The 25,555-nt window shown below is 47.9% G+C and overlaps 1 protein-coding gene and 1 long non-coding RNA gene across 7 annotated transcripts; both read left to right on the top strand.

Annotated features, from left to right (window-relative positions):
• Nucleotides 1-877: 877 nt before the first annotated feature.
• Nucleotides 878-14,143, top strand: yrk (Yes-related kinase). 6 transcript variants are annotated; one of them, XM_062486879.1, is made up of 15 exons: nt 887-1,135; nt 3,893-3,999; nt 5,858-5,901; nt 6,140-6,385; nt 6,570-6,672; nt 6,749-6,847; nt 8,676-8,779; nt 9,141-9,290; nt 10,112-10,276; nt 11,331-11,486; nt 11,902-12,081; nt 12,179-12,255; nt 12,362-12,515; nt 12,668-12,799; nt 13,053-14,143. In XM_062486879.1, exons 4-15 carry the CDS (start codon nt 6,163-6,165, stop codon nt 13,259-13,261), a joined length of 1,752 nt encoding a protein of 583 aa, XP_062342863.1. In that variant the 5' UTR covers nt 887-1,135; nt 3,893-3,999; nt 5,858-5,901; nt 6,140-6,162; the 3' UTR covers nt 13,262-14,143. The 6 variants fall into 6 exon arrangements, with proteins under 6 accessions (XP_062342858.1, XP_062342863.1, XP_062342859.1 ...); XM_062486874.1 differs by lacking the exon at nt 11,331-11,486 and having other exon boundaries at nt 878-1,135; XM_062486875.1 differs by lacking the exon at nt 11,331-11,486 and having other exon boundaries at nt 3,884-3,999.
• A 445-nt stretch (nt 14,144-14,588) lies between these two features.
• LOC134006711 (uncharacterized) lies at nt 14,589-25,527 on the top strand. The gene is made up of 3 exons (XR_009927964.1): nt 14,589-15,167; nt 25,026-25,190; nt 25,394-25,527. It is a non-coding gene; the product is annotated as an uncharacterized LOC134006711 (long non-coding RNA).
• Nucleotides 25,528-25,555: the final 28 nt, after the last annotated feature.

Raw genomic sequence — 25,555 nt, forward strand, 5'->3', positions numbered from 1 at the left:
GTTAGTAATCAGAAGGTTGCTAGTTCGATTCCCGGCTGTGCCAGAATGACGTTGTGTCCTTGGGCAAGGCACTTCACCCTACTGTAAGTCGCTCTGGATAAGATCGTCTGCTAAATGACTAAATGTAAAATGTAAGTGTAACGACGTAGGTTAAGCCTGAGATGTATGCCGATTGACTGTAATTACAGATAACTTCCACCAAGTGGCAACTTGCGCTGCTTCCAGGTGTCCAGGCATTGTACACTTGTATACCACTTGAATACATTGCAGATGGTGAAATTGGGTAGGCTAGGTGGCGTTGCACGTCTACCAACGGAATGTACTTCATATGCTTAACTTCCCTTTTGATTAGCTAGATTGCTAGATTTTCACAATCAAACGCGGAAGAGTATGTTTCTGTGTTTGTGTTTTACGAAAAATTATTTTTAATGTTAGGTAAATGAAATTCATTAACTTCTCTTAACGCATTTTACTTTAAATAAGTACAATTTCCTCCTTTTATTGAAGTATTCGCTGATTCGACAGACTATGATGTTCTCTTCAGGGGCACGGATATCACACCATAAAGCCTACACCTTCCTGTTGAAGTAACACCTGCACTCTGATACTTTTACATTTCAAGCTGTAGAAATTCAGAATGGAAGTAAGTAATCTACAGTAGGCCTACGTTTTAGCAGCATGAGATTACATTATTCTCCGGGGTGGAAACTAACAATTATTTAACGGTGGTGAAAATTGACTGTGCCAATTTACTGCCCATTGTAGAGTCACCGAGCGTCACGTGCTTATTTGACAAAACCGCAAGTTGTGAAGTTACTCCTCCGGAAAAGAGACACGTCTAAGTCTAGTGTAGTTTTAGTCTTTTATTTGTTGTAAGGCTTTTCAGGTGTAGGCTGAATAAGAGGACACTGGCATAGGAGGCGTTCCTTGGATGGAAGTCTGCGCACGGAATCCTGCCCTTCCGGACAGAGCGCGCGCATTCACATCTCTGCCCGCAGGAGCGCTCAGCTGTCTGGTGCGACAAGTCACCCGCCACCGTCCCAACTAGTCCTGTTCTCTGCCAGGTGTTGATTTCGTTGTCCGCCAAGTCTGTCTAACGGGTCTGACCAACGGGTGACCCGTTACACGCTCCTTGGTAAGTCATTCTGTATGTGAATAATAAAAAAATACAAGGTTTTAGCCTAAGCGTCTTCAGTTGTTGCCTGTATATGCTCTGGATAAGAGCGCCTGCTAAATGATTGAATGTAAATGTATAACTAGTTATATCGAGTGCCAGATTAAACAGCCAATGTACAAGAAATGTAGGCCTATTAAATTACTAAAAAGTACTAAGTACTTAAGGCTAAATAGGCTATTTAAGGAACTAGGTTTTCTTTTAATATTTGTATTATAATTTTAGGTGGCTGAGTTGGTGTGTCGAGTGCGAATCCAGTAAAAATAAAAATGGATTATGTTGTGTTGCGTTTGGGATGTTCAGAATCTGACGTCCTACCTAAACTGACTGTATGAGGTTCTCCTGGAATAACAACTCGCTGCCTTGCAGTGGTGCTTAGTGGAAAAGCAGCATGTTGTCTGATGCCCCATATACCCTCATTCTTATTTTTACGTGTAGGGCCTACTGTTTGTCACACTAAGCCACCAGTTTTGCATTTGTCTGCTATTGGGCAACTTTGTGGAATCCCACATTTGTTCAATTAAGGGAAGTATTAGCATTGGCTGTGAAATCTTGCGAGAAAACTAGCTTGCATATGCAAAGACACCGCATAACTTCCTCTCTGGTCCTGCAGTTCTCACAAATGTAATTTGGAAATCATTGGCTATGGACTAGTGTTTTTGTTAAATCACTAACAATACTCTTACTGTGCTGTATGATGTGGGAATCTGTAGACCATTTAGAGTAGTGGTTGCTGCTGTGGTTGATTGTCATTTAGAGTTATGAACTATCACTGTTGTGCCTGGTCAGAACCCTTGGAAGCACAATGGTTCTCTATGCAATCTTGCTAGTAATGACATTCTGAGCTCCAAGACAGTCAACAAGTTATTTTCTTGGAGTGTGAAATAGGTGGATTTTGGAAGGGGGATAGGGGTAGGCAGCGGGAATGATTTAGGTTTCCGAAAAAGAGAGCAAGATGTGATTATAGGCTATCCAAGGCCGGGCTTCATCACTTCCTGTTTCTTGACAAGGTCACTTCCTGGCTTTAGCCTCTGGGCTATGCAGGAAGGAAGTAGGAGTGGTTTTGCTGGGGGGCTGTAAACGCTGCTTTCCCACCAAGCACCACTAAGAGGACTACCTACTGCCCCAGCACTGACCAATATGAATCCAGTGTTCAGCAACAATGGCACATGGCAGTGGAAATAGGAGAAACAATCCGTTCCTCACTTCCCATCCTCTCTCTCTGTTCCCCTCTTCATTTGACAAGATTAAGTCATTAATTCATCCACTCATCCAGTGGCTGAGAGAGACATATTCTGAAGCATTGTATCGTAATCACCCCCCCCCCCCCCCAAAGGGGATGTGATGACGCAATGTGGAGGAAACAGGACGTCCCTGAGCCCAAAACACCTGACTTCCCCACGTACACTTTTCCATCACTCCCCCCGTTATCCTCCCCCTATCACTCTCTCTCTCTCTCGCTGTCGCCATCTCTGTCTGTACACCCTTCGGCATTCCTTTATCCTCATCTTTCACTCTGTGTGTGTGTGTGTGTCCGTCGGCTCAGTGACAGCTCACTTCCCAGTGTCCTATCACTCCTGCTCCACTCACACACAGCATCCTGTGGGGTTTCCTGCTTTCCTGAGGGAGGGAGGGAGGGAGGGAGGGGGAGAGGGGGGAGGGAGGGTGTGAGGGAGGGGGACAGGAGGGAGGGAGGGAGGGGAAAAGGTGAGAAAGGAAGAAAGCACAATTGCACTGTAAATTAGTAGCATGAAAATACAGTAACTCTAACTGTGAACTGAGGGTGTCTGTGTGTGTGTGTGTCTGCGTCTGCGTGTGTCACATGTTGAGAATTCCCCGGGAACTGCTTATCAGTAGTTCATTGGGCAGGAAAGGGTGTGTCTGTGAATTTTATGTTTGTGAGTGTGAGGAATCAGGGTGAGGTGCATGTTTTCCTTCTGTGTTGACATGTTATGTTTACAGTCATCTTGGTCTCTGGGTTTATATGTCAGGGCTGCTATACGTGTAATGGGCCTTACATGTAAGGACCTTTGCAAACCTAAAGATGATCAAACTGGAGAACAATTTTTATCAACCAGCATGTTGACGCATGGTGAATACTACCACAGCTAGGGCATTGCTGGTTGGTTGCTGTTAGGCTATCCTGTTCGCAGTGAACCCAGTCAGAAGAGGGGAAAGTTAACAGCCACAGTTTGTGTAATTGGGATTACCTCTGCAGAAACAATGGACATTTCCATAGTTGTGTTTGTAGAAAAACTGTCTTTTGATGGAAACAGAATAAGACAAGTTATGCACTTACTCAAATAGGTGTGAGATTGTTGTTAGCTCTAGAATGTCTACTTGGAGGGATTTATTAATGATAATAATCGTGTCAATGAGGTTACATCAGAGGTTTGTTCAGGGAGTATATATGTGTGTGCAAATATATCTAGTATATGTGTGTGTGTGCGTGCGTGCACCCGAATGTCTCTCTGTGGTATGGCTGGGTTTGAGAACTGAAATGAAGTTTCCAATTATATATATATATACAAAAATCACTTGTTATTTTTGCCCCATTTCTATGATCTATACATATGTATATGTTTAGACTTCTGCGAACACACTAAAGAACAAAAAGAAAAGACACACACACACACATATACCACACAAGTTCACACATCACCTTGGGTGGAAGGACTGCATGTCTTATCTTCTGTGACAACCTAACAGGTGTCCCAGCCCTGCGCCTCTAGACCCCTGCTCCCCCTGCTACACCTGGGCTCCACCCAGATCATCACTGAGAGGAAGGAGGAATCCAGTCGAGAGTCTACGGGTTCTTTAGAGAGGTAAAGCAAACAGAACATCAGACGTGAGTCCCATTCGTCCACAAAGCCACCATTTGAGTTTGTGCTTGTTTAACCCACAGCTCCACAATTCCCTCCACAGCTACAGGAAGTCAACAAACTGGGAGGATTTGTTTGTGAATGATATCAGAGTTTTGGGACAAAGAGAGAGTGTGTGTGGGGTGGGGGGATAGGACAGAGCGAAAGAGAGAGAGAGAAAGAGAAAATATGATCAACAGGAACCCATGGAGAACAATGACCAGAGGGCTGGTTGCACATTCTCTTGCTGCTTGTGTGTCTGTGTGTGCGTGTGTGTTATCAAAATATTTCCCTGTTTTGGCGGTTACGGGCAGCTTGGTAATGTGGAGAAGACAATGCAATTCGTTACATTAACTGTAACATTCAACATTTACATTTTACATTTAGTAATTTAGCAGACGCTCTTATCCAGAGCGACTTACATCGAGTACTGGGACATTTCCCAGAGGCAAGTAGGGTGAAATGCCTTGCCCAAGGACACAATGTCATTTGGCACGGTAGGGAATCAAACCGGCAACCTTCTGATTACTAGCCCGATTCCCTAACCGCTCAGCCATCTGACTTCCTTTGTGCAATCAGAATCTTTTCTGAAATGACCTGCGTGTGCGTTTGTGTGAGAGACATTTTCACTCTTCTACCCTTAACCTCGAACACCCAGGAGTGCGCCAGAGAGAAAGAGATGCCAGTGTATATTTTGAGTGTGGTGTTTAACATACATTTAAGAATAGAATAGTGATAACGGGGACAATAGTGGTGCCCTCTTCCCCAGCACCAACGCACAGGGTGTACAGAGGGAATGGTGTTTTAGACGGTGTGTGTTTGTGAAGGGACTCTGTCCTCAGTGTCCAGGAAAGGGGGGGGGGGGGGGCGGAGCCATCAGTAGGGTGGACAGGAAACCCTTACAGGGCCGACTTCCTGTGGCTCTCCTGATGGTGGGCCAGATTGTGTGTGTGTTTGGAGTGGGGCGTGGAGAAAGTATTTAGTGTATTTTACTGTGAACTAAGCAGTGAGAATTGAACTAATATACTTATATCATGTGTGTGTGTGTGTGTGTGTTGTGTTACTCAGTGACTGTGTTCATTCGCTAATTGAAGTTACCTTCTTCATACACACACACACCTCTAAGTCATGGTTATAGGGAAACTGTTTTCAGTGAACTTTAAAGCTACATTATGGTTAGGTAATGTGTGAAATGGCATGTTAATTAGCTACAGTCACTAAGTGTCAGGGCCTTGACATTTGCTGTGGAGTTGCAGGTCCCCCACACCCACACCCACACACTGGTAGAGCGGCCTTAACCATAGTATACTTAGCTACCCCTTCTCCTGTCCTCTTGTCTGGAGGGGAAGTGGCTAACCTCCTATTTCTCTGTTTCTTTCTGTTTCTCACTTACTGCTTTCTCTCTCTCTCACTACCCTGCTCTCTCTCTCTCTCTCTCTCTCTCTCTCTCTCTCTCTCTCTCTCTCTCTCTCTCTCTCTCTCTCTCTCTCTCTCTCTCTCTCTCTCTCTCACTACCCTGCTCTCTCTCTTCCACTGCCCTGCTCTCTCTCTCTCTCTCTCTCTCTCGCGCTCTCTCTCTCTTTCGCGCTCTCTCTGTGTCTCTCTCTGTCTCTCTCTCTCTCTGTCTCTCTCTCTCTCTCTCTCTCTCTCTCTCTCTCTCTCTCTCTCTCTCTCTCTCTCTCTCTCTCTCTCTCTCTCTCTCTCTCTCTCTCTGTGTCTCTCTCCCTCTGCTCTGGCTCACCTCTGACCGATGCCTTCCTGCATTCTGTCATTCTCCCCCGCCTGTTCCCTCCTCTGCATCTTTCATTTCTCTCCTGTCCAGCTGCGATGGTCCCAGACAGATGATTTGACCGAGGAAGATTTCAGGTGAGAAACTTTGACCTACTTATTCTTCACAGCTGAAGCTTCAATATGTATCTCTCAGTGTGATAATACTCTCCCCATCTTCCTTACAAGTAATTCAAGTAAATGTAGTTACATAAGTATTCTATTTCCACTTCTTACAATCACTCCTCACTGCATTTTGATTACCAAGTCCAAACTTGGGCTTAATTACTCTTTTTTGAGTCAGTGTCTAAAATGAGATCTCCGGCTGTCTCCATAGCGACCATCTCCCAGCAGGTTATTATGGGGTGTGTCCACTGCAAACAGAAAAAGGCAGCCAAAGCGGCGTCTGTTGCCGAGGTTGCCGATCCATTTCCTGGCAACATCGACGGGGGCGTGTCCACTGTCTTGACCCCTCCCCGTTACTGCCCTGACCCCACCCAGACCATCCCTGACTTCAACAAGCCTTTTGGCACCGCTCTCTTCCCTAGCACCAACTCACAGCCTCGTGCAGGAGGAATCACAGGTGTGTGTGTGGTGGGCCTGAGGACTCACCTCTAAACCTTGACCCTTCTTTAGTAGGTTTCTCTATCAGTAATGAGTTGTGCTGGGTTGCTGCCATGACGCAAACTGATGTGTGTGTGTACAGGTGGAGGTGCTTCAAGGCTGTAAACTGACGTGTGTGTGTGTGTGTGTGTGTGTGTGTGCAGGTGGAGGTGTCACTCTCTTCATAGCTCTCTATGACTATGATGCTCGCACCGAAGATGACCTCACCTTCCAGAAAGGAGAGAAGTTCCACATAATCAACAACACGTGAGTTACACACACACACACACACACACACAAACGCATTGTTGACTGTGCTGACCGTGTGTTTGACCCCTGCCAGAGAGGGAGACTGGTGGGAGGCCAGGTCGCTGGACACAGGGAACTCTGGCTACATCCCCAGCAACTATGTAGCCCCTGTAGACTCCATACAGGCCGAAGAGTGAGTACACACACACATACGTGAAATCACTGACACTCAGAAACACAGGCACAGGCAAACACTAATTCAGATGTACAGTTAGGTCCATAAATATTTGGACATTGACACAATTTTCATCATTTTGGCTCTGTATACCACCACAATGGATTTGAAATGAAACAATCAAGATGTGCTTTAAGTGCAGACTTTCAGCTTTAATGTCAGGGTATTTACATCCAAATCAGGTGAACGGTGTAGGAATTACAACACATTTTATATGTGGCCCCCCCCTTTTTAAGGGACCAAAAATAATTGGACAAACTAACATAATCATGAATCTAATTGTCACTTTTAATACTTGGTTGCAAATCATTTGCAGTCAATGACAGCCTGAAGTCTGGAACCCATAGACATCACCAGACGCTGGGTTTCGTCCCTGGTGATGCTCTGCCAGGCCTCTACTGCAACTGTCTTCAGTTCCTGCTTGTTCTTGGGGCATTTTCCCTTCAGTTTTGTCTTTAGCAAGTGAAATGCATGCTCAATTTGATTTAGGTCAGGTGATTGACTTGGCCATTGCAGAACATTCCACTTCTTTGCCTTAAAAAACTCTTTGGTTGCTTTCGCAGTATGCTTCGGGTCATTGTCCATCTGCACTGTGAAGCGCAGTCCTATGAGTTCTGAAGCATTTGGCTGAATCTGAGCAGATAATATTGCCCGAAACACTTCAGAATTCATCCTACTGCTTTTGTCAGCAGTCACATCATCGATAAATACAAGGGAACCAGTTCCATTGGCAGCCATACATGCCCACGCCATAACACTACCTCCACCATGCTTCACTGATGAGGTGGTATGCTTTGGATCATGAGCAGTTCCTTCCCTTCTCCATACTCTTCTCTTCCCATCATTCTGGTACAAGTTGATCTTGGTCTCATCTGTCCATAGGATGTTGTTCCAGAACTGTACAGGCTCTTTTAGATGTTTTTTGGCAAACTCTAATCTGGTCTTCCTGTTTTTGAGACTCACCAATGATTTACATCTTGTGGTGAACCCTCTGTATTTACTCTGGTGAAGTCTTCTCTTAATTGTTGACTTTGACACAGATACGCCTACCTCCTGGAGAGTGTTCTTGATCTGGCCAACTGTTGTGAAGGGGTTTTTCTTCACCAGGGAAAGAATTCTTCTGTCATCCACCACAGTTGTTTTCCGTGGTCTTCCGGGTCTTTTGGTGTTGCTGAGCTCACCAGTGCGTTCTTTCTTTTTAAGAATGTACCAAACAGTTGATTTGGCCACACCTAATGTTTTTGCTATCTCTCTGATAGGTTTGTTTTGATTTTACAGTCTAACGATGGCTTGCTTCACTGATGGTGACAGCTCTTTGGACTTCATATTGAGAGTTGACAGCAACAGATTCCAAACACAAATACCATACTTGAAATGAACTCTAGACCTTTTATCTGCTCCTTGTCAATGAAATAACAAACTCCCATGAAGGAATAACATACACCTGGCCATGGAACAGCTGAGCAGCCAATTGTCCAATTACTTTTGGTCCCTTAAAAAGAGGGGGGCCACACATCAAATGTGTTGTAATTCCTACACTGTTCACCTGATTTGGATGTAAATACCCTGAAATTAAAGCTGAAAGTCTGCACTTAAAGCACATCTTGATTGTTTCATTTCAAATCCATTGTGGTGGTATACAGAGCCAAAATGATGAAAATGGTGTCAATGTCCAAATATTTATGGACCTAACTGTATGTCTGAATTAGTACCAAGGCGATGTGTGTGTCGTGTAGTGATGTGTGTGTGTGTGTGTGGTGATGTGTGTGTGTGTGTGTGGTGTCAGGTGGTATTTTGGGAAGATGGGGAGGAAGGATGCAGAGAGACAGCTGCTAGGACAGGGGAACCCCAGAGGGACCTTCCTCATACGAGAGAGTGAGACGACCAAGGGTGAGCGAACACACACATACACACACGTGCGTAAGGATATCTCTGTCTATCACAAAGTGAAGTTCCTCATCCTCTAGATATGTCTCTCTCTGCTCAGTATGCTTAAACTCGAACTTCCCTTTTCTCTATCTTTCTTGCTCTATCTTTCTCTTTATCTTTCTCACTCTACCTTTCTCTCTCTTTCTTTCACTCTCTATCCTTCTCTCTCTATCTTTCTCTCTCTATCTTTCTCTCTCTATCTTTCTCGCTCTATCTTCCTCGCTCTATCCTTCTCTCTTTCTTTCACTCTATCTTTCTCTATCTTTTTCTCTCTATCTTTCTCTCTCTATCTTTCTCTCCTCATCCTGTGTTGTCCTTCCAGGGGCCTACTCTCTGTCCATCCGTGACTGGGATGAGAGCAAGGGGGATCACGTAAAGCATTATAAGATCCGCAAGCTGGATAATGGCGGATATTACATCACCACGCGGACACAGTTTGACACAGTGCAAGAACTGGTTGAGCATTACACAGGTAAGACAGACAGACAGACAGACACACACACACACACACACACACACAAACACATATTATTTTACAGTGCCTGATAGCACTTGTACATTTTTCAAATGACCAAATGCAAATGAAATGTAACATGGTTGTGTAAATACTCTTAATCTGTAGGATTGAACTTTACCTTTTGTTCTCTGTGTGAAGAAGACTAACAGTAACAATGCACTCATTATTGAAGTATCTGAGGGGATGGTTTAACAGTTGAAGAGCAGCTACCCATTTTTGTTTCTACTGAACAGGGCCTGGTTTTATAACCTCTTCCTTCTTTGTCTTTAAGCCTATCTGCCCTCTGCTGGACACTTTTAGGATAGCAGCCCCTCTGCAGTATCTCTCCCTCTTGGTGTGTGTATGTGTGTGTCGGTAACTCCTACTATCAATAACCGCAGAAGCTTCTAGTGTTTCAAATGGGATGATTTGTATGCTTAAAATGTGTATGTAAACAATCCATTATTCGTATGAATTATAAAGCCATTTTCGACGTGGCATTTCATGTGTGTGGGCGTCTGTGAGCTTCTGAAGACCCCTAAGTATTTGTTGTCGCTTTATTCGTTTGCTGAGTCTGTGGCTTGTTTACAACTGTGTTGATTTAGTGACTCAGTCGCTTGTCTTTCCAGCTTCAACTTATCCTTTGTCTGTCTTTAACTTTGTTTTGCGGTCCGTTTGTGCTGCTCTGGTTTTCGCTCTTTCTCTCTGCTCCTTTTCTCCTTGTTCCCTCTGCTCGCTCTCTCTCTCTCTCTCTCTCTCTCTCTCTCTCTTTTCCTTTCTACTTCTTCATGTCTCAGAGAGGGCTGCAGGGCTGTGTTGTCGTTTGATTGGCAGCTGTAGGCGGGGCATGCCCAAGCTAGCCGACCTATCAGTGAAGACTAAAGATGTGTGGGAGATTCCCCGCGAGTCCCTGCAGCTCATTAAGAAGCTGGGAAACGGACAGTTTGGAGAAGTGTGGATGGGTAGGAACCACTGCCCAGAGCGGCAGCGTGGCAGAGGGGACAGGGACAGGAGACGCACACCTGGATGATTTGCTCACGTCATGTGTAGGGTTTTAGATGCTTGTGGTGTTTGATTGACGTTCTGGATCCAGGTGGGCTGTCCGGTCCTGCCCTCCTCTGTCCTTGCATGTGCATGCCTCATCTCATCTCATCTACCTCCCCTCCCCCTCCCCTTTACACTCCTCCCACCCCTATGCTCCATTTCTCTCCTGTCGTCTCTCCATCCTTCCATCCTTCCTCCCACTACCCATTTTTTTCACCACCTCACTTCGCCCGTCCTCTCACTCTCTTCCCTTTCACTCCCCTCCAACCTCCCCCTACCACCCCCCTTTCCCTATCTCCCCCTCCAACCTCCCCCTACCACCCCCCTTTCCCTATCTCCCCCTCCAACCTCCCCCTACCACCACCCCCTTTCCCTATCTCCCCCTCCAACCTCCCCCTACCACCCCCCTTTCCCTATCTCCCCCTCCAACCTCCCCCTACCACCCCCCTTTCCCTATCTCCCCCTCCAACCTCCCCCTACCACCACCCCCTTTCCCTATCTCCCCCTCCAACCTCCCCCTACCACCACCCCCTTTCCCTATCTCCCCCTCCAACCTCCCCCTACCACCACCCCCTTTCCCTATCTCCCCCTCCAACCTCCCCCTACCACCACCCCCTTTCCCTATCTCCCCCTCCAACCTCCCCCTACCACCACCCCCTTTCCCTATCTCCCCCTCCAACCTCCCCCTACCACCACCCCCTTTCCCTATCTCCCCCTCCAACCTCCCCCTACCACCACCCCCTTTCCCTATCTCCCCCTCCAACCTCCCCCTACCACCACCCCCTTTCCCTATCTCCCCCTCCAACCTCCCCCTACCACCACCCCCTTTCCCTATCTCCCCCTCCAACCTCCCCCTACCACCACCCCCTTTCCCTATCTCCCCCTCCAACCTCCCCCTACCACCACCCCCTTTCCCTATCTCCCCCTCCAACCTCCCCCTACCACCACCCCCTTCCCCCCCTCCTCTCGTAGGCAGTAATGACGGGCTGTGTTACTACCTCACCCAAGCCTGTCCCAACTCCACCCCCCTCACCAACGGTCTGGGGCGGGACGCTTGGGAGGTTTCCCGGGAAACGCTGGCCCTCCACATGAAGCTGGGGCAGGGCTGCTTCGGAGACGTCTGGATGGGTGAGAGAGACCGCGGACGCCGCTGTGTCCTGAGAGGTTTTCGTGTGTCCAGTGTCCCCGGGGTGTGGCGTCCCAGACTCATGCAGCCCGCCGTCATGGTGGCTTCTGTTTGTCCGTCAGGTCCAGGAGTAAAGCAGGCTCGTCACTCGACCTGTGTCTGGAGATTGGAGCCCCCTACGTTCTGTTGCTGTAACCCCTCGGTGCCCCCTCTCCCCCTCTGCCTCCCTGCCCCCAACCTCCCCCTCTGCCTCCCTGCCCCCAGCCTCCCCCCAGTGTGTCCTTCCTGCATGCCCTCCATCACCATTGTAATAGTATGTCTGTTTCTTTGTCTAACTGGCTGTTTAAATGTCTTCACGAACATGCTAACTGTGTGTGTGTGTGTCTCTTTGTGTGTGCGTGTGTGTGTGTGTGCCAGGCATGTGGAACGGCACCACCAAGGTGGCGGTGAAGACCCTGAAGCCGGGCACCATGTCTCCTGAAGCCTTCCTGGAGGAGGCCCAGATCATGAAGAGACTCCGACACGACAAGCTGGTGCAGCTGTACGCCGTGGTGTCAGAGGAGCCCATCTACATCATCACCGAGTTCATGAGCCAGGGTAAGGAGCACACACGCACACACGCACACATGCAGATGCACACACACACCAGAACGTACACTTCATCACTGCTGATGTCTTCCTGCTGGTTGTGTAGGCAGTCTGCTGGACTTCCTCAAGGATGGAGAGGGGGCCAGTATCAAACTGCCCCAACTGGTGGACATGGCTGCACAGGTAGGAACCACATCTTTCACACACACAAATACATACATTCCTAAACACACTCCCTCGCACACTGAGCCCTCTGTCTGTGTGTGTGTGTGTGTGTGTGTGTGTGTAGATTGCTGCAGGGATGGCGTACATAGAGAGGATGAACTACATCCATCGTGATTTGCGAGCGGCGAACATTCTGGTTGGGGACAATCTGGTGTGCAAGATCGCTGACTTTGGTCTGGCCCGTCTCATTGAGGACAACGAGTACACTGCCAGGCAAGGTAAGAGATCCAATTCACAGTGTGAGTGTGTGTGTGTGTGTTCAAATTGGTCTGAAAGTGTGTGTGTTACGGGCCCGTGCATGGGCTGTTCGGGTATGAGTGTCCGGACTGATCCATACCATTGTGATTGGCTGTTGCCCTGGTTTTTGTAGGGGCCAAGTTTCCAATCAAATGGACCGCCCCCGAGGCGGCGCTGTACGGACGCTTCACCATCAAGAGCGACGTGTGGAGTTTTGGCATCCTGCTGACTGAGCTCATCACCAAGGGCCGCGTCCCATACCCAGGTACTCACACCCTTCCCCGTCTCCTTCCCTGTTCCCTTCTCTCTCTCCTTCCCTGTTCCCTTCTCTCTCTCCTTCCCTGTTCCCTTCTACATCTCCCTTCCTGTTCCCTTCTCTCCCTCCTTCCCTGTCTCCTTCTCTTAGAGTACCTCAGGTGACAGGTCCTTTTCCTCCCACCCTCCCTTCATCCACCCTCCCTTCATCCACCCTCCCTTCATCCACCCCCCCCACCCCCCCCTGTGCGTCCCTCTCCCAGGGATGAACAACCGGGAGGTCCTGGAGCAGGTGGAGCGGGGCTACAGGATGCCGTGTGCCACGGGCTGCCCCGCTTCCCTCCATGAGCTCATGGTGCAGTGCTGGAGGAGGGAGGCTGACGAGAGGCACACCTTCGAGTACCTGCAGGGCTTCCTGGAGGACTACTTCACGGCTACCGAACCCCAGTACCAGCCGGGGGAGAACCTGTGACCACACACACACACACATACACATAAACAGTTACATGCAGATGGACACACGCACACACACAGTGTCTTATACATAAACCGTTTCATGCAAATGCACACATACGCACACACATTGTCTCACTCATCAACCATTACATGCAGATCTACATAGACAGACAACACACTGTATGTTTATATATAACATGGCAATGGTATATGACAGGCTTTTTTTGTTTCACTCCTGTCAGAGGTCAGGCCAGATTAATCAAATATGAGCCTTGGTGTCTGGGCTCTAATAGTCAGGCCTGGAGGAGCTGTAATTATACGGATGTCAGTATTTGCCTTGACGCTTTCATCTATAATCATGACAACAAAGACACATACAGCACAAGAGCAAGATAGGGTGTACTGTGTTGTGAGCCACAACAGTACTGATCCAGGGTCAGATTTATGCTCACCTCTGAACTAATAATCTTTTCAGACTTCATAGGTTAGAAGCTGATCACAGATCTGTGTCTAAACCTCTAGCAGAATCTTTGGAATCAGGGAAAAGTATAGAACTGATGCCAGTATGCTTAAGGGCTTTATTCAGGATAGGTGATCAAATGAATTTCCACAAGTTCTTTTTTTACTCTGTAACCAAACTTTGAAGGATGGAATGATCTTGATGTTTAGTATAACTATCCCTTTCTTGTTTTAATTTAATGCCAGTATATATTTCTCTTAGCTAACATATGCACAGCTTTAAACCAATGGGAGGGCAAGCTGTGGGGTCACACCAATGCTCAAAGGTGAAAGGTCAAGGGCCAGGAGAGAAAAGTGTGTTCTGAGTGTTTTGAATGTTGTATGTTTAATGTCTTGTTTTTAGGTGTGGAATAAAGCTCAATACCATATTATCTTTGGAGCCTGTTCAGTGCATTGTCTGATTTTTGCAAACACACACACACAAACACACTTTCTTGGTCTCCTAGTCAGCCTGGTGAAGCTAGTTTTCTGTTGCACTGCTGAGATGGTGATAATAAGCTGCATTTTTCCTTTCATCTGATGGATGACTAAGAGATGGATATTTTTTGGGGATGGTAACTGACAGACTGTTAGGCAGACTGACTGCCTGGCTGACTAATTTGACTGACTTATCTGGCTGTCTGGTTCTGGCTAATGGACTGATTGGGATGATCCAGTCAGGAAAACGCTCCGTTATTTAAGCCTGTAGTTTTTTATCGATAATTGTATAATGATTGTAATCTCTCTCCTCAACACGACGGCATTGCGTAACCCAGACAACCACTGCTGTTGGATAAAAGAACTACATTTCCCAGAAATGAAGGGCAGAAAGTGAGGCCAGCTACGGATCCCCGGATGGGACTGACAGCCAGGCACGTCTGAAGAGGAACGGAGACCGACCGCACGCTATAGAGGTGGAATTGCGGAGAGGGAGAGAAACGGGCGCAGATTCGGTCATTCCTTCCCTCTGACTCTTGTGCTCCCGCATCCACGGGTCGCCCCGTGCTTGCCACGAAACCAGACCGCGGGGATTGAGCTGCGTTCGGGTGCACTTTGAAGGGGGCAAGGACAGTGAACGCCCCCGTTCCCCTTTCTCTCGATTTCTTCAGTTTTTGTCTTCCCCTCTTTGGGTGCAGATGTTTATGTGAAGGCAGCTTGTTTGGAATGTAGCGTTTTACGGTGCTGGCTGCACACAGACCGAAAAGCGCAAGGGAAAAGGAGGCAACGTTGGTAACGGGAGGAATATATCCTCCTTCCCTGGCGGACTTCAGATGAACGGAACATGCTGTGCGCAAGAGGCGGCAGCCGTGATACTAACTGCTCCGTGACCCTCGCTAGGAGACGAGTGAAACACCGAAAGCCGCGCGAGCAGCCAGCCCCGCCACCGCTGCAGCAGCGCGAGCCCGAGCCTGCCGCCTCTCCCGGTGAGTGCGCATGTAGTGTCTGTTTACAGAACCCTGTATTTGCATAGCTTATGGCTGACCGTTCTACTGTCGCCACATTCGCGTGGCACCGCTGGCTGCATTTTCTATTGAAGGAATTTATCTTAAACTCGTCGGTGCCGTTAACTGGGCGCTGCGTGTGGCTTGCACTGGGTCATTGAAACACTGCTGTCCATGCATATTGAGGTGCGCTCCTATAATTTGGGATAGTGCACTTTGTGTGTGTCAGACACACACACAAGTGCATTGTTTGTTTAGGCATTAGTGATCCGGTTTCCAGACTATGTTAGAGTTCGTGTTTGGATGCGATTCTAGTTATTTGTAAAAGAGGCTAAGATGTCTACCCACAGACAGAGAAAGATTCCCCGGCCCATTACCGTGAATCGAACGGTCTAGATCGCCCGCAATTTACCTACAAGCTCAACCAACAGTCGGGCTTCTGTGCTGCTGTGGCGCGAACCACGGGCGCGCTCTGACAGATGTTTACTGTAATTAACGAAAAACGGAGAGACGGAAGAATACGCATCGCCCCATCACTCATATAGCGCCACTTAACCTAAAGCCATACCCCGGTAACCAAGCAATCCTGACGCGCTTATCAAGTATTGGCACGGGCCGGTGCGTTGAGAGTGTGACGCCCACGTACCGAGACGCCGTGCTCATGGTAGTGATTATCACCTCTTGTCTGAAAGAGAGAGAGAGAGGGAGACGAGGGGGAGGTGGGGTACATAGGGAGACAGGGGAGACAAGATAGATAATGTTGGGGAGATGGGGGAGTTAAATAGAGAGCCTTGGGCAAATTGTGACAGTTGTCTTCTTTACTGCCATATCGATTTGGAGATCCAGCTCGCGTGCACATGTTGATGGTAATGGTAAGTAGAGAGGTCATCCTTTGTACCTGTGGGTGATGTGTGTGTGTGTTTGTGTGTGTGTTCATAGCAGGACTGCATACATTTCACATAAAGGGAGATGTTAAATGAACAGGCTTTATATATTTTTTTACTTGCTTGCTTTGACTGAAATGGCATTGACTGAAATGACCCCAGGCATGTACCAGTGTGTGTCTTGGTTAGTCCTGTTTGTGTGTGTGGGGTTGGTGGGATAGGGGGGGGGTGGGCGGTTGGGGAGAGTGAGCAAAGACTTATTGTGTTGCTTACTTGTGTTAGTGATGATGGTTGGCATAGCAACGGCCTTGTATCTCTGATAATGTATCTTTCTGTCCTCAGACCGGGTCACTCGGCCCACCTCACACACCTGATCTTAGCCGTGGTATTGCTTGTGTGTGTGTGTGTGTCTGTGTGTGTTTGGTGTTTCGAGTACTTCTATTGTGTGTCTCTAAGTTGAACTGCAGTATGTCTGTACGTGTACCTGCGTATGTCTGCAGTGTAAGAAGAAGACTGCGGTGTGTATGTGTGCGTGTTAGGCTGCACTGTCACACAGATACACCCTGCTGATATGACAGCCACAGCTCAACCAATCATCTGTCTCTTTTCTCAGCCTATCAGCTGGTCTGGCTGCTGTGGCAAGACTTCCTCTTTATAGAGGTCGCCATGGAGATGAAGCTGACACACTGGGCACACTGGACACACACACACACACACACACACACAGAAGGACATCATGCATTGAAACACATTCATTCTGTGGGGAAACGATTGTTCTGAACAAGCCTGTTGGAGTTTCTGATAGAACAACTTCCACATTGAAGGTCATGACCCTTTTCTCTCTGTCTGTCTGGAGTGAAGACCCAGAGCTGTGGTTCCAGCCCTGGTTCATGTCCCACCATGGGTTCCACTGTTCTGGAGTTCTAGGGCTGCAGAATCTTCAGTGTTTTCAGGAGGAGAGAACTTCAAGGTTTAAATGTTCATCCAGACCAGAGTGTCACTGAAAGCACAACTTTGTCTGAACCTTTGTCTGAACGCTTCTGTTCTAATGCATTTCAAAACGAGGTGCAATTTGCAGAATCATCAGTGTTGAAGCTTACCAACAGTTCTTTGCATGCATAGTGTAAATGTTACGTCATGAAAAAACGATCTTTGTATGGAAAGGTCGTTCTCTCAAAAGTTGGATTAAGTATAAGAACTAAGCATGGTGTGGTGTAGAGTATCCTTCAACATTTGTGTTGTGTTTTAAGAAAGAAAACTAGGAATATCCCGGCAGTTCTCTCTCAGCCTGATTTTGTCTCCCTACAGTCAAGACCACACACTCACATGACAGTCAACACACACACACACACACACTCACACAACAGTCAACACACACACACACACACACACACACTCACACGACAGTCAACACACACACACACACACACGACAGTCAACACACACACACACACACGACAGTCAACACACACACACACACACACACACTCACACGACAGTCAACACACACACACACACACACACACACACACACACACACACACGACAGTCAACACACACACACACACACACACTCACAAGACAGTCAACACACACACACACACGCACACACACACTCACACGACAGTCAACACACACACACACACACACACACTCCCTCTGTGCTCAGACTACATTATTATAGCCTATAATGTATGTTTACTCTCATTTCTCTCACCTCCCACACCACACATTCATAAAACAGCAGCTCATGCCAAGTAGCATCAAACACACTTAATAGAAAACATCTCCCCCTCTCCTCTTCTCCCCCTCTCCTCTCCTACCCCTCACCTCTCCTCCCCCTCTCTTTCTCTTTCTCTTTCTGTCTCTGTCTCTTTCTCTCTCTCTCTCTCTCTCTCTCTCTCTCTCTCTCTCTCTCTCTCTCTCTCTCTCTCTCTCTCTCTCTCTCTCTCTCTCTCTCTCTCACTGTCTCCTTTCACATCTCCCATTCCTCCTCTCTCAACACTCTCTCTCTGTCAGCACTGCCAACCCCTTCTTATATCCACCCCTCCTATCTTACCCTGTACCCCAACACCACTATCTATTCATCTCACTCGCTCTCATCATCTCTCTCTCTCTCTCTCTCTCTCTCATGTCTCTTTCTTCTCTCTCTCTCTCTCTCTCTCTCTCTCTCTCTCTCTCTCTCTCTCTCTCTCTCTCTCTCTCTCTCTCCTCTCTCTCTCTCTCTCTCGTCTCTCTCTCTCTCTCTCTCTCTCTCTCTCTTCTCTATCTCTCTCTCTCTCATCTCTCTCCTATCTCTCTTTCTTTCTCTCTCTCATCTCTCTCTCTCTCATGTCTCTTTCTTTCTCTCTCTCTCATCTCTCTCTCCTATCTCTCGTTCGCCACCCTCCCCCCTTCTCATCCTTCACCTCCTCCTCAGCTTCTCTCTACCCCCAGCTCCCCTCCCCCCACCCCTTCCCCCCACTGGGCTGGTGCAGCCGGTTTGAGTCAGACAGTAGAGAAGCTCAGACGACCTCTCACCTCTTATGGAGGGGGTGGAGGTGGGGGGGGGAGTCATAAAGAAATAGGGGGATGGAGAGAGGAAGAGCAAAGCCAGAGAGATGGAGAGAGAGAGAGAGAGAGAGAGGGAGAGAGATAGAGAGAGAGAGAGAGAAGAGAGAGAGAGAGAGAGAGAGAGAGAGAGAAAAGAGAGTGTGGCTGCTGTGTACCTCACTACAAGCTGGACAGAATCAGTTTAATTATTGAAGAGGGGAGAAAGGAAACACACAATCTCTCCTTCACACACACACGCACGCACACACACACGCACGCACGCTGTCAAACACAGTTTGTTCTCCTCACACACCACACCCCTACTTAAACACATACACCTGTGCAAAAACATCCCTCCTACTCTCGCTGACGATAGTCATGCTGGGTATGTCAGCCGGGATGTATTCATGTTGTGCAGCGTGTGTTTGTGGAGCACAAGGTGATCAGAGAGTTATTAATGGTATAAATTCTCTTATATGGCTGCAGCATTTGCAAAGCGTACCATTTTTGTGACATCAACGTAAACATCTAATCAGAGTGCTAAGGGCTCTGCTCCAGAGATCCAAATGATGAATAGTTTCCCCTCTCCTTCTCCCTCCTTCCCTCTCCTCTTTCCTTTCCCCACCCCCTGCTCCCCCTCTCCCTCCTCCCTCTCTTTCCACTGCTCTCTTTCCCTTTCCGTCTGTCTCTCTCTCCCTCTCTCTATCTTTAAAGCTCTCTCTCTCTCTCTCTCTCTCTCTCTCTCTCTCTCTCTCTCTCTCTCTGCTGGAAGGTAGCGAGCCCTTCATCCCTTGGGGGCATACACTTCCTCAGAGAGAGAAAGAGAGAGGGAGCTAGAGAGAGGGAGGGAGAGAGAGCACTGTTCCTCCGACAGAGACAGAACGAGCACATACAGAATGAGGGAGAGATAGCCAGAAACTGGGGATGGAGGAAGAGAGAGAGAGAGAGAGATAAGAGAGAAGGAGAGACAGAGGGGAGTGGGGAGATGGAAAAGATGGATGAATGCACTGCACACATCAGCCCTGACTGAGGGGAGGGGCAGACACAGAGAGTTGGTAGTGAGCGAGCGAGCGAGCGAGATCCAAAGAGGGTCTCTTATCCTTTCAACTAAAGTCATAATTTGTGTTTGTGTGTGTGTGTGTCTGTTTGGTACGTGGGATTGTTATAGAGGTGTAGGGGGTAAGGTAAAGGTAAAGTACCATTGTGTGTGTGTGTGAGTGTGTGAGAGGTTGGGTCTGATGAGCTGTCAGTACCTATAGCTGGAATGCTCACAAGGCGGCCATTGTTGTTCAAACAGCCAGCAGCCTTCTCCTTGGCAACGGGCGCTGCAGCAGCGTATCCCACGGCAACTGTGGAACAGGGGCATAGGGGGCGGAGGGGCGGAGGGGGGGGAGGGGGGGGGGGGAGGAGTCAGGAAGTCAGGGCCGCAGCACAGAGTCCCTCTCCAAAACACTGGCCTCAAGGTCTGTGTGCGTGCATGTGAGAGTGTGTGTCTGTGTGTTTTGTGTGAGTTCTGTGTGTTCATGTCTGGGTGTGTGTGTGTGTCTTCTAGGTGTTTTCGTGTGTGTATATGTGTGTGTGCGTGTGCCTATGTGGGGTTTGTCTGCATGGTGACTGTGTGTGTGTGTGTTCGTGAGAAAGAGCCTGTGTGAATTATTATGTGCATGTCTGGCATCTGTGGGGTTAGTGTGTGTGTGTCTGTGCGTGCACACTCCTGGCTGTTCCCAGCTGGCGCGGTTGGTCACATGACCCAACTGAGGGGCGGCCATCAGCAGAGCCAGGAAACTGCCTGCAGGAGAGAGAGAGAGAGAGAGACAGAGAGAGAGACAGAGAGAGACAGAGAGAGAGTAAGAGTGAGGAAGTAGGGATCAGGGAGGCAAGCATTGGAGAGAGAGGGGGGGTGTGAGGGGGGGGAGTAATAGAGGAAGAGAGGGCTGTAGAGGGAGGAAAGGAGGGGAAGAGAAAGGTAGGGGGAGGGATAGAGGAGTAATACGGTTCTCCTTGTCTTAAAATAACTTCAGCATGTAGGTTCCTGCAAGAACAACACGACTGCTCTGAGAGAGAGGAAGAGAGAGAAAGAGATGAAGAGAGAGAGTGGGAGGGACGGTTAAACAGACAGACACAGGGAGAAAGGGAGGGGGGGAATGGGGGGGTAGAGAAACAGAGAGTGAGGGAGAAAGGGAGTGGAAGATTGACTGAGAGAAACCAAACCAGAGAAAGAGGGTGAGGAGGATTAGGAGAACTGACAGAAAGACAGAGAGAACAAGTAAGAAAGAGAGCAGATAGAGAAAGGGGTGAAGAAGGAGGTGGAGTGATAGAGGGGTGGGGGGTTAACAGCCGTACTGGGCCTGGTGCTAGTCGACTGCTCAAAGTCCTTTGTGTGTGTGTGTGTGGCAGTATGTGCACTGACCGTGCAGTTGTTCTAATGAGTTTCTTACTTTCTGTCTGTCTGTTTATCTGTGTAAAGTTTGTCTGAATGTGTGTCTGTCTGGCCATGTCCATCCTTGTGTTTGCGTGTGAGTGTGTGTGTGTTCCTGGCAGGAGGTGGTGTTGAACACAGACTGATGATGAAGATCATTAGGAATTTCCTGCAGCTGGGAAGAGGGAGGGTGTACAGACAGAGAGAGAGAGAGAGAGAGAGAGAGAGAGAGAGAGAGAGAGAGAGAGAGAGAGAGAGAGAGAGAGAGAGAGAGAGAGAGAGAGAGAAAGCAGCAAGGGGCAGATTATGTGAGAGGGTGTGTGTGTGTGTGAGGGAGAGCGGGAGCGATAGAGAGGTGAAAGAAAGCAGAGAGAGGGCAGCATGGGGCAGAATATGGGATGAAGTCTGCGTGCGTGTGTCCAGAGGGTCTGGATTTGTATTTATTTTCAAGAACGATGAGTAGCAGTGGTGATGAAGGTTCCAGAGGGGGTGGACCAATCTGTAAGGCTCCCTGAAACACCCATCAATTCCTCCCAGACACCTGGGATGGCATGCCTTCATGGAGGTGGATTAGGAGGTGCCGTAAGGCTGTAGATCTGCCTTTCCTCATCACCAGCACCTACACTAACCTTTCAAGTCTAGATCCAGCCAAGGGCCATAAGGGCTCATGGAAGTATGGGGGATTTGTAAACAATTATATAAATATACATACAAAATATAGATATATTTATATATCTATATTTTAATTTATTAAAGAATGACATGTAGGAGATTAAATTGAACTCCAGTTTTGTCTTGGGTTCTCTGAGGAATGATTAACTGCAGATTTATGTGACACCTACAGTAGTTTGAAGGTTGGCTTTTTTCTGTTTATGTTCTGTATCGGTTGTCTGAAAGTTTTGTTTAGGTGGTTCCAGCTTGCGTGGATGTTTGGGCTGTGTGGTGGGATGGTTGTGTAGAGGGTTATGGGGCAGGAGACCGATGGTAACTGAGTATCTGCAGAGTGTCACCAAGTCTCTGTGGACCCTCTGACCCACTTCCCCCACCTTCCTTCCTCAATCTCTCTCTCTGTCTCTCTCTCTCTCTCTCTGTCTGTTTGTCTCCTCTCTCTCTCTTTCTCCCTTCAATCTGTCTCTTTTACTCCTGTCTATCTGTCCGTCTGTCCGTCGGTTTTTCTCTTTATCGAGCCTCTCTCTACCTTTCTTTCTCCCCCTGCCCAATCACTCCCCCAGCTCTTTCTTTCTCTCACCCTTTCTCTTTCTGTCACTCTCTCTCTTTCTCTGTCTACCCCCTCCTTCCCCCCCACACCTCCCCCCTACACACACCCCCCACCGCCCCCACCTCCGCCCGTACTGTGTCGGCGCTGCTGCCTGTCTCTTAGCAACAACTGCACACCCGTTAGAGCTGAGTGAGTGCTTTTCCAAACACACGCAGACAAAGACACACCACACACACACACACACCACACACATACCCAGGCACAAGCACACAATCACTGCACACTTAAATACAACACACCCATACCCAGGCACAATCACACAATCACTGCACACTTACATACCACACACCACACACACATACTCATGTGTAGAGTCTGGTGCTAAGTGAGTATGTCTGTTGTGTACCTGCTGTCTGGTATGGTTAGAAACTGCCTGTTTGTAATTACTGTATTAGGAACAACTTAGGGAATAAGGATCCACTCCTTTTAAAAGTGATTCTGTGCTTAATTTATTGATTTTATATGGTTATAGTTTACTAAGTGTTCAGGTTGTAAACTATAACCCTATAACATTTTCTGATTTTGTTGTTGTTGGTTACAGGCGGACTTTCTTGATTGGATAAGACTGCCCTGTTCACCTTGGGTGTTTAGATGCGGTTCAGATGTGTACGATGTTTGATGTGTGTGTTTCTACCTCGGTGTGAGTGTGGTGTGTGCGTGCGTATGTTCCTGGGAAAAGGGGAAAGAAAGAGTGAATGTGTGTGTACGTGTGTGTGTATGTGTGTACATGTATGTGTGTGAGTCTCTAATTAAAGCTAGTGTTTGGAGGTTCTGCTCCATCCTGTCTCTCATACTATGGTCGGATAGAGCCTTAATTAATGAATGCTGTTAATTAGAGAGAGTGAGAGAACACGAGAGAGAGAGAGGGAGGAGAAAAAATAGAGACCCGGAATAAGAGAGAAGGATGGCGGATGAAAGGATGGAGGTGGGGTTTGTCTCTGGAGACAGATAATATATATATGTGATATATGTGATTGCAGGAAAGATAGGGGGATAAAGGATGGAGGGGTAGTGTGTGTGTGTCTGTGTGTGTGTTTGCCTGTGTGTAGTCTGTTACAGTCTATGGTTACGTAGTGTATGTATAGGTGTTTTTGGGTGGTGACTGTGGTGTGTGTATGTGTGTGGGGGGGGGGATATGTGTCCGACTTGTGTTATTTAACACTGTTAAGGAATGTAGAGGCTGTTGTAGTATAGAATCCCCCTCTTCCCCCTCCCCTCCAATCCCTCCCCCCCTCCTCTCCTCCCCTTACCACTCCCCGCCCCCCTCCCCCACCCACCCTCGGACTCCCTCCACAGTTTCTTCTTTCTAGCACAGTGTCAGCCACACACTCTTTCTACACTCTCTCTCTCTCTCTCTCTCTCTCTCTCTCTCTCTCTCTCTCTCTCTCTCTCTCTCTCTCTCTCTCTCTCTCTCTGTCTCTCTCTTTCTCTCTCTGTCTCTCTCTTTCTTTCTCTCTCTCTCTCTCTCTCTCTCTCTCTCTCTCTCTCTCTCTCTCTCTCTGTCTTGTAATCAGAACCATATGCAGGGTAGAAGGAGGAGACAGAGAAGCCTGACGATGGACAGTGTTGTGTTCAGTGTGTGGTGTGTTGTGTTCACTGTGTGGTGTGTTGTGTTCAGTGTGTGGTGTGTTGTGTTCAGTGTGTGGTGTGTTGTGTTCAGTGTGTGTTGTGTTCAGTGTGTGTTGTGTTCAGTGTGTGTTGTGTTCAGTGTGTGGTGTGTTCAGTGTGTGGTGTGTTGTGTTCACTGTGTGGTGTGTTGTGTTCAGTGTGTGGTGTGTTGTGTTCAGTGTGTGTTGTGTTCAGTGTGTGGTGTGTTCAGTGTGTGGTGTGTTGTGTTCAGTGTGTGGTGTGTTGTGTTCAGTGTGTGGTGTGTTGTGTTCAGTGTGTGTTGTGTTCAGTGTGTGTTGTGTTCAGTGTGTGGTGTGTTCAGTGTGTGGTGTGTTCAGTGTGTGGTGTGTTGTGTTCAGTGTGTGGTGTGTTGTGTTCAGTGTGTGTTGTGTTCAGTGTGTGGTGTGTTCAGTGTGTGGTGTGTTGTGTTCAGTGTGTGGTGTGTTGTGTTCAGTGTGTGTTGTGTTCAGTGTGTGGTGTGCGGTGTGTAGTTAATCCACAGCTGCTGTGTGTGAGCGGTTTTGTGCGTGTGCGTGCATGCCTGTGTCTCTATCTGGGAGTTACATAGTCGTGTCTTCAGTTGACTTTTTATTTATATTTTTTTGCCTCTTCTCTTGCTTCTGGTTCTTCTCCGCCAGGAGAAAAAAAAGTCATTCTTTCTTGCCATTCTTTACTTTACACTGCCTTACTTCACTTCTCTGTCTCTTTAATCTGTTAACCAAAATAGAGTAAGATTGCTAAACAGCATTTTTCTATCTCCCCCTAGTGGTAGATAGTCGTACAGTAGAGACAGATCAGCGCGTATGAGAAACAATTAAGATGTGTTGGTGAAGACGTGTGCGCACTGTCTCTATCCCTTGTTTGTGTGTTGAGTGTGTGGGGGCTCATGATTCAGGTATTGGTGGATATAGTGTCTTGGTGGTGGATTTGTCGTTATGTGACAGAGGAGGAGTGGAGAGAGGGGACTGCAGTGTTTGATTGTATCCCAACTTAAGTTGCAGCAACAAAACACCTCACGTTGTCCTCAGTCTAATCCCACATGATCGCCTTGCAATAACTGCTTCATAACAGATCTCCTTCCCGGGTTATACCTTTCTCTCTCTCCCTCCTTTATTCAGAAGCCATGGACTGGGCAGCAGGGATGAGCAGAAGAGAGAGGGATTAGTGTGTATGTGTTCTCCACTGCAGTGCTACGGACCCAATGATATCCAGAAGAAGCCAGACACACGGACCTAAGGCTGGAACGAGTGCCAGACAGTCAGGGATCGAGCTGGACGTGAAGGGTGAATAGAGGTAGTGTTGTGCAACAACAGACTTACAATGGAAACATGTTTTGTTCAACTCCCTGTGGGTTTAAATTTCAATTTGAAAGAGAATTCAATCGGAATTCTCAAAGCCTATTCGAATCTTTCATCTTTTTATTTTTCCTTGTACTGTTTTTAAACTCGTTGATCAAACTTTTAACTTTTTCCGTTTCTTCCCTTAGGTCCCTGAATCCTTCCGCTAGACAACTGTAAGAGCACGTAAACTGCATCTCTCGTCCCCCGTTAGTGACATCACTGAGACGCGAGTGCCCTGCATTGGATGAGCCACCTGACCAGGCGCCTGCGTTCGGGCGGGACCTGTGGGGGGGCTCTGGAGGAGGGCG

Source organism: Osmerus eperlanus, chromosome 20 (genome assembly GCF_963692335.1).
Source record: "Osmerus eperlanus chromosome 20, fOsmEpe2.1, whole genome shotgun sequence".
Taxonomy (NCBI): domain Eukaryota; kingdom Metazoa; phylum Chordata; class Actinopteri; order Osmeriformes; family Osmeridae; genus Osmerus; species Osmerus eperlanus.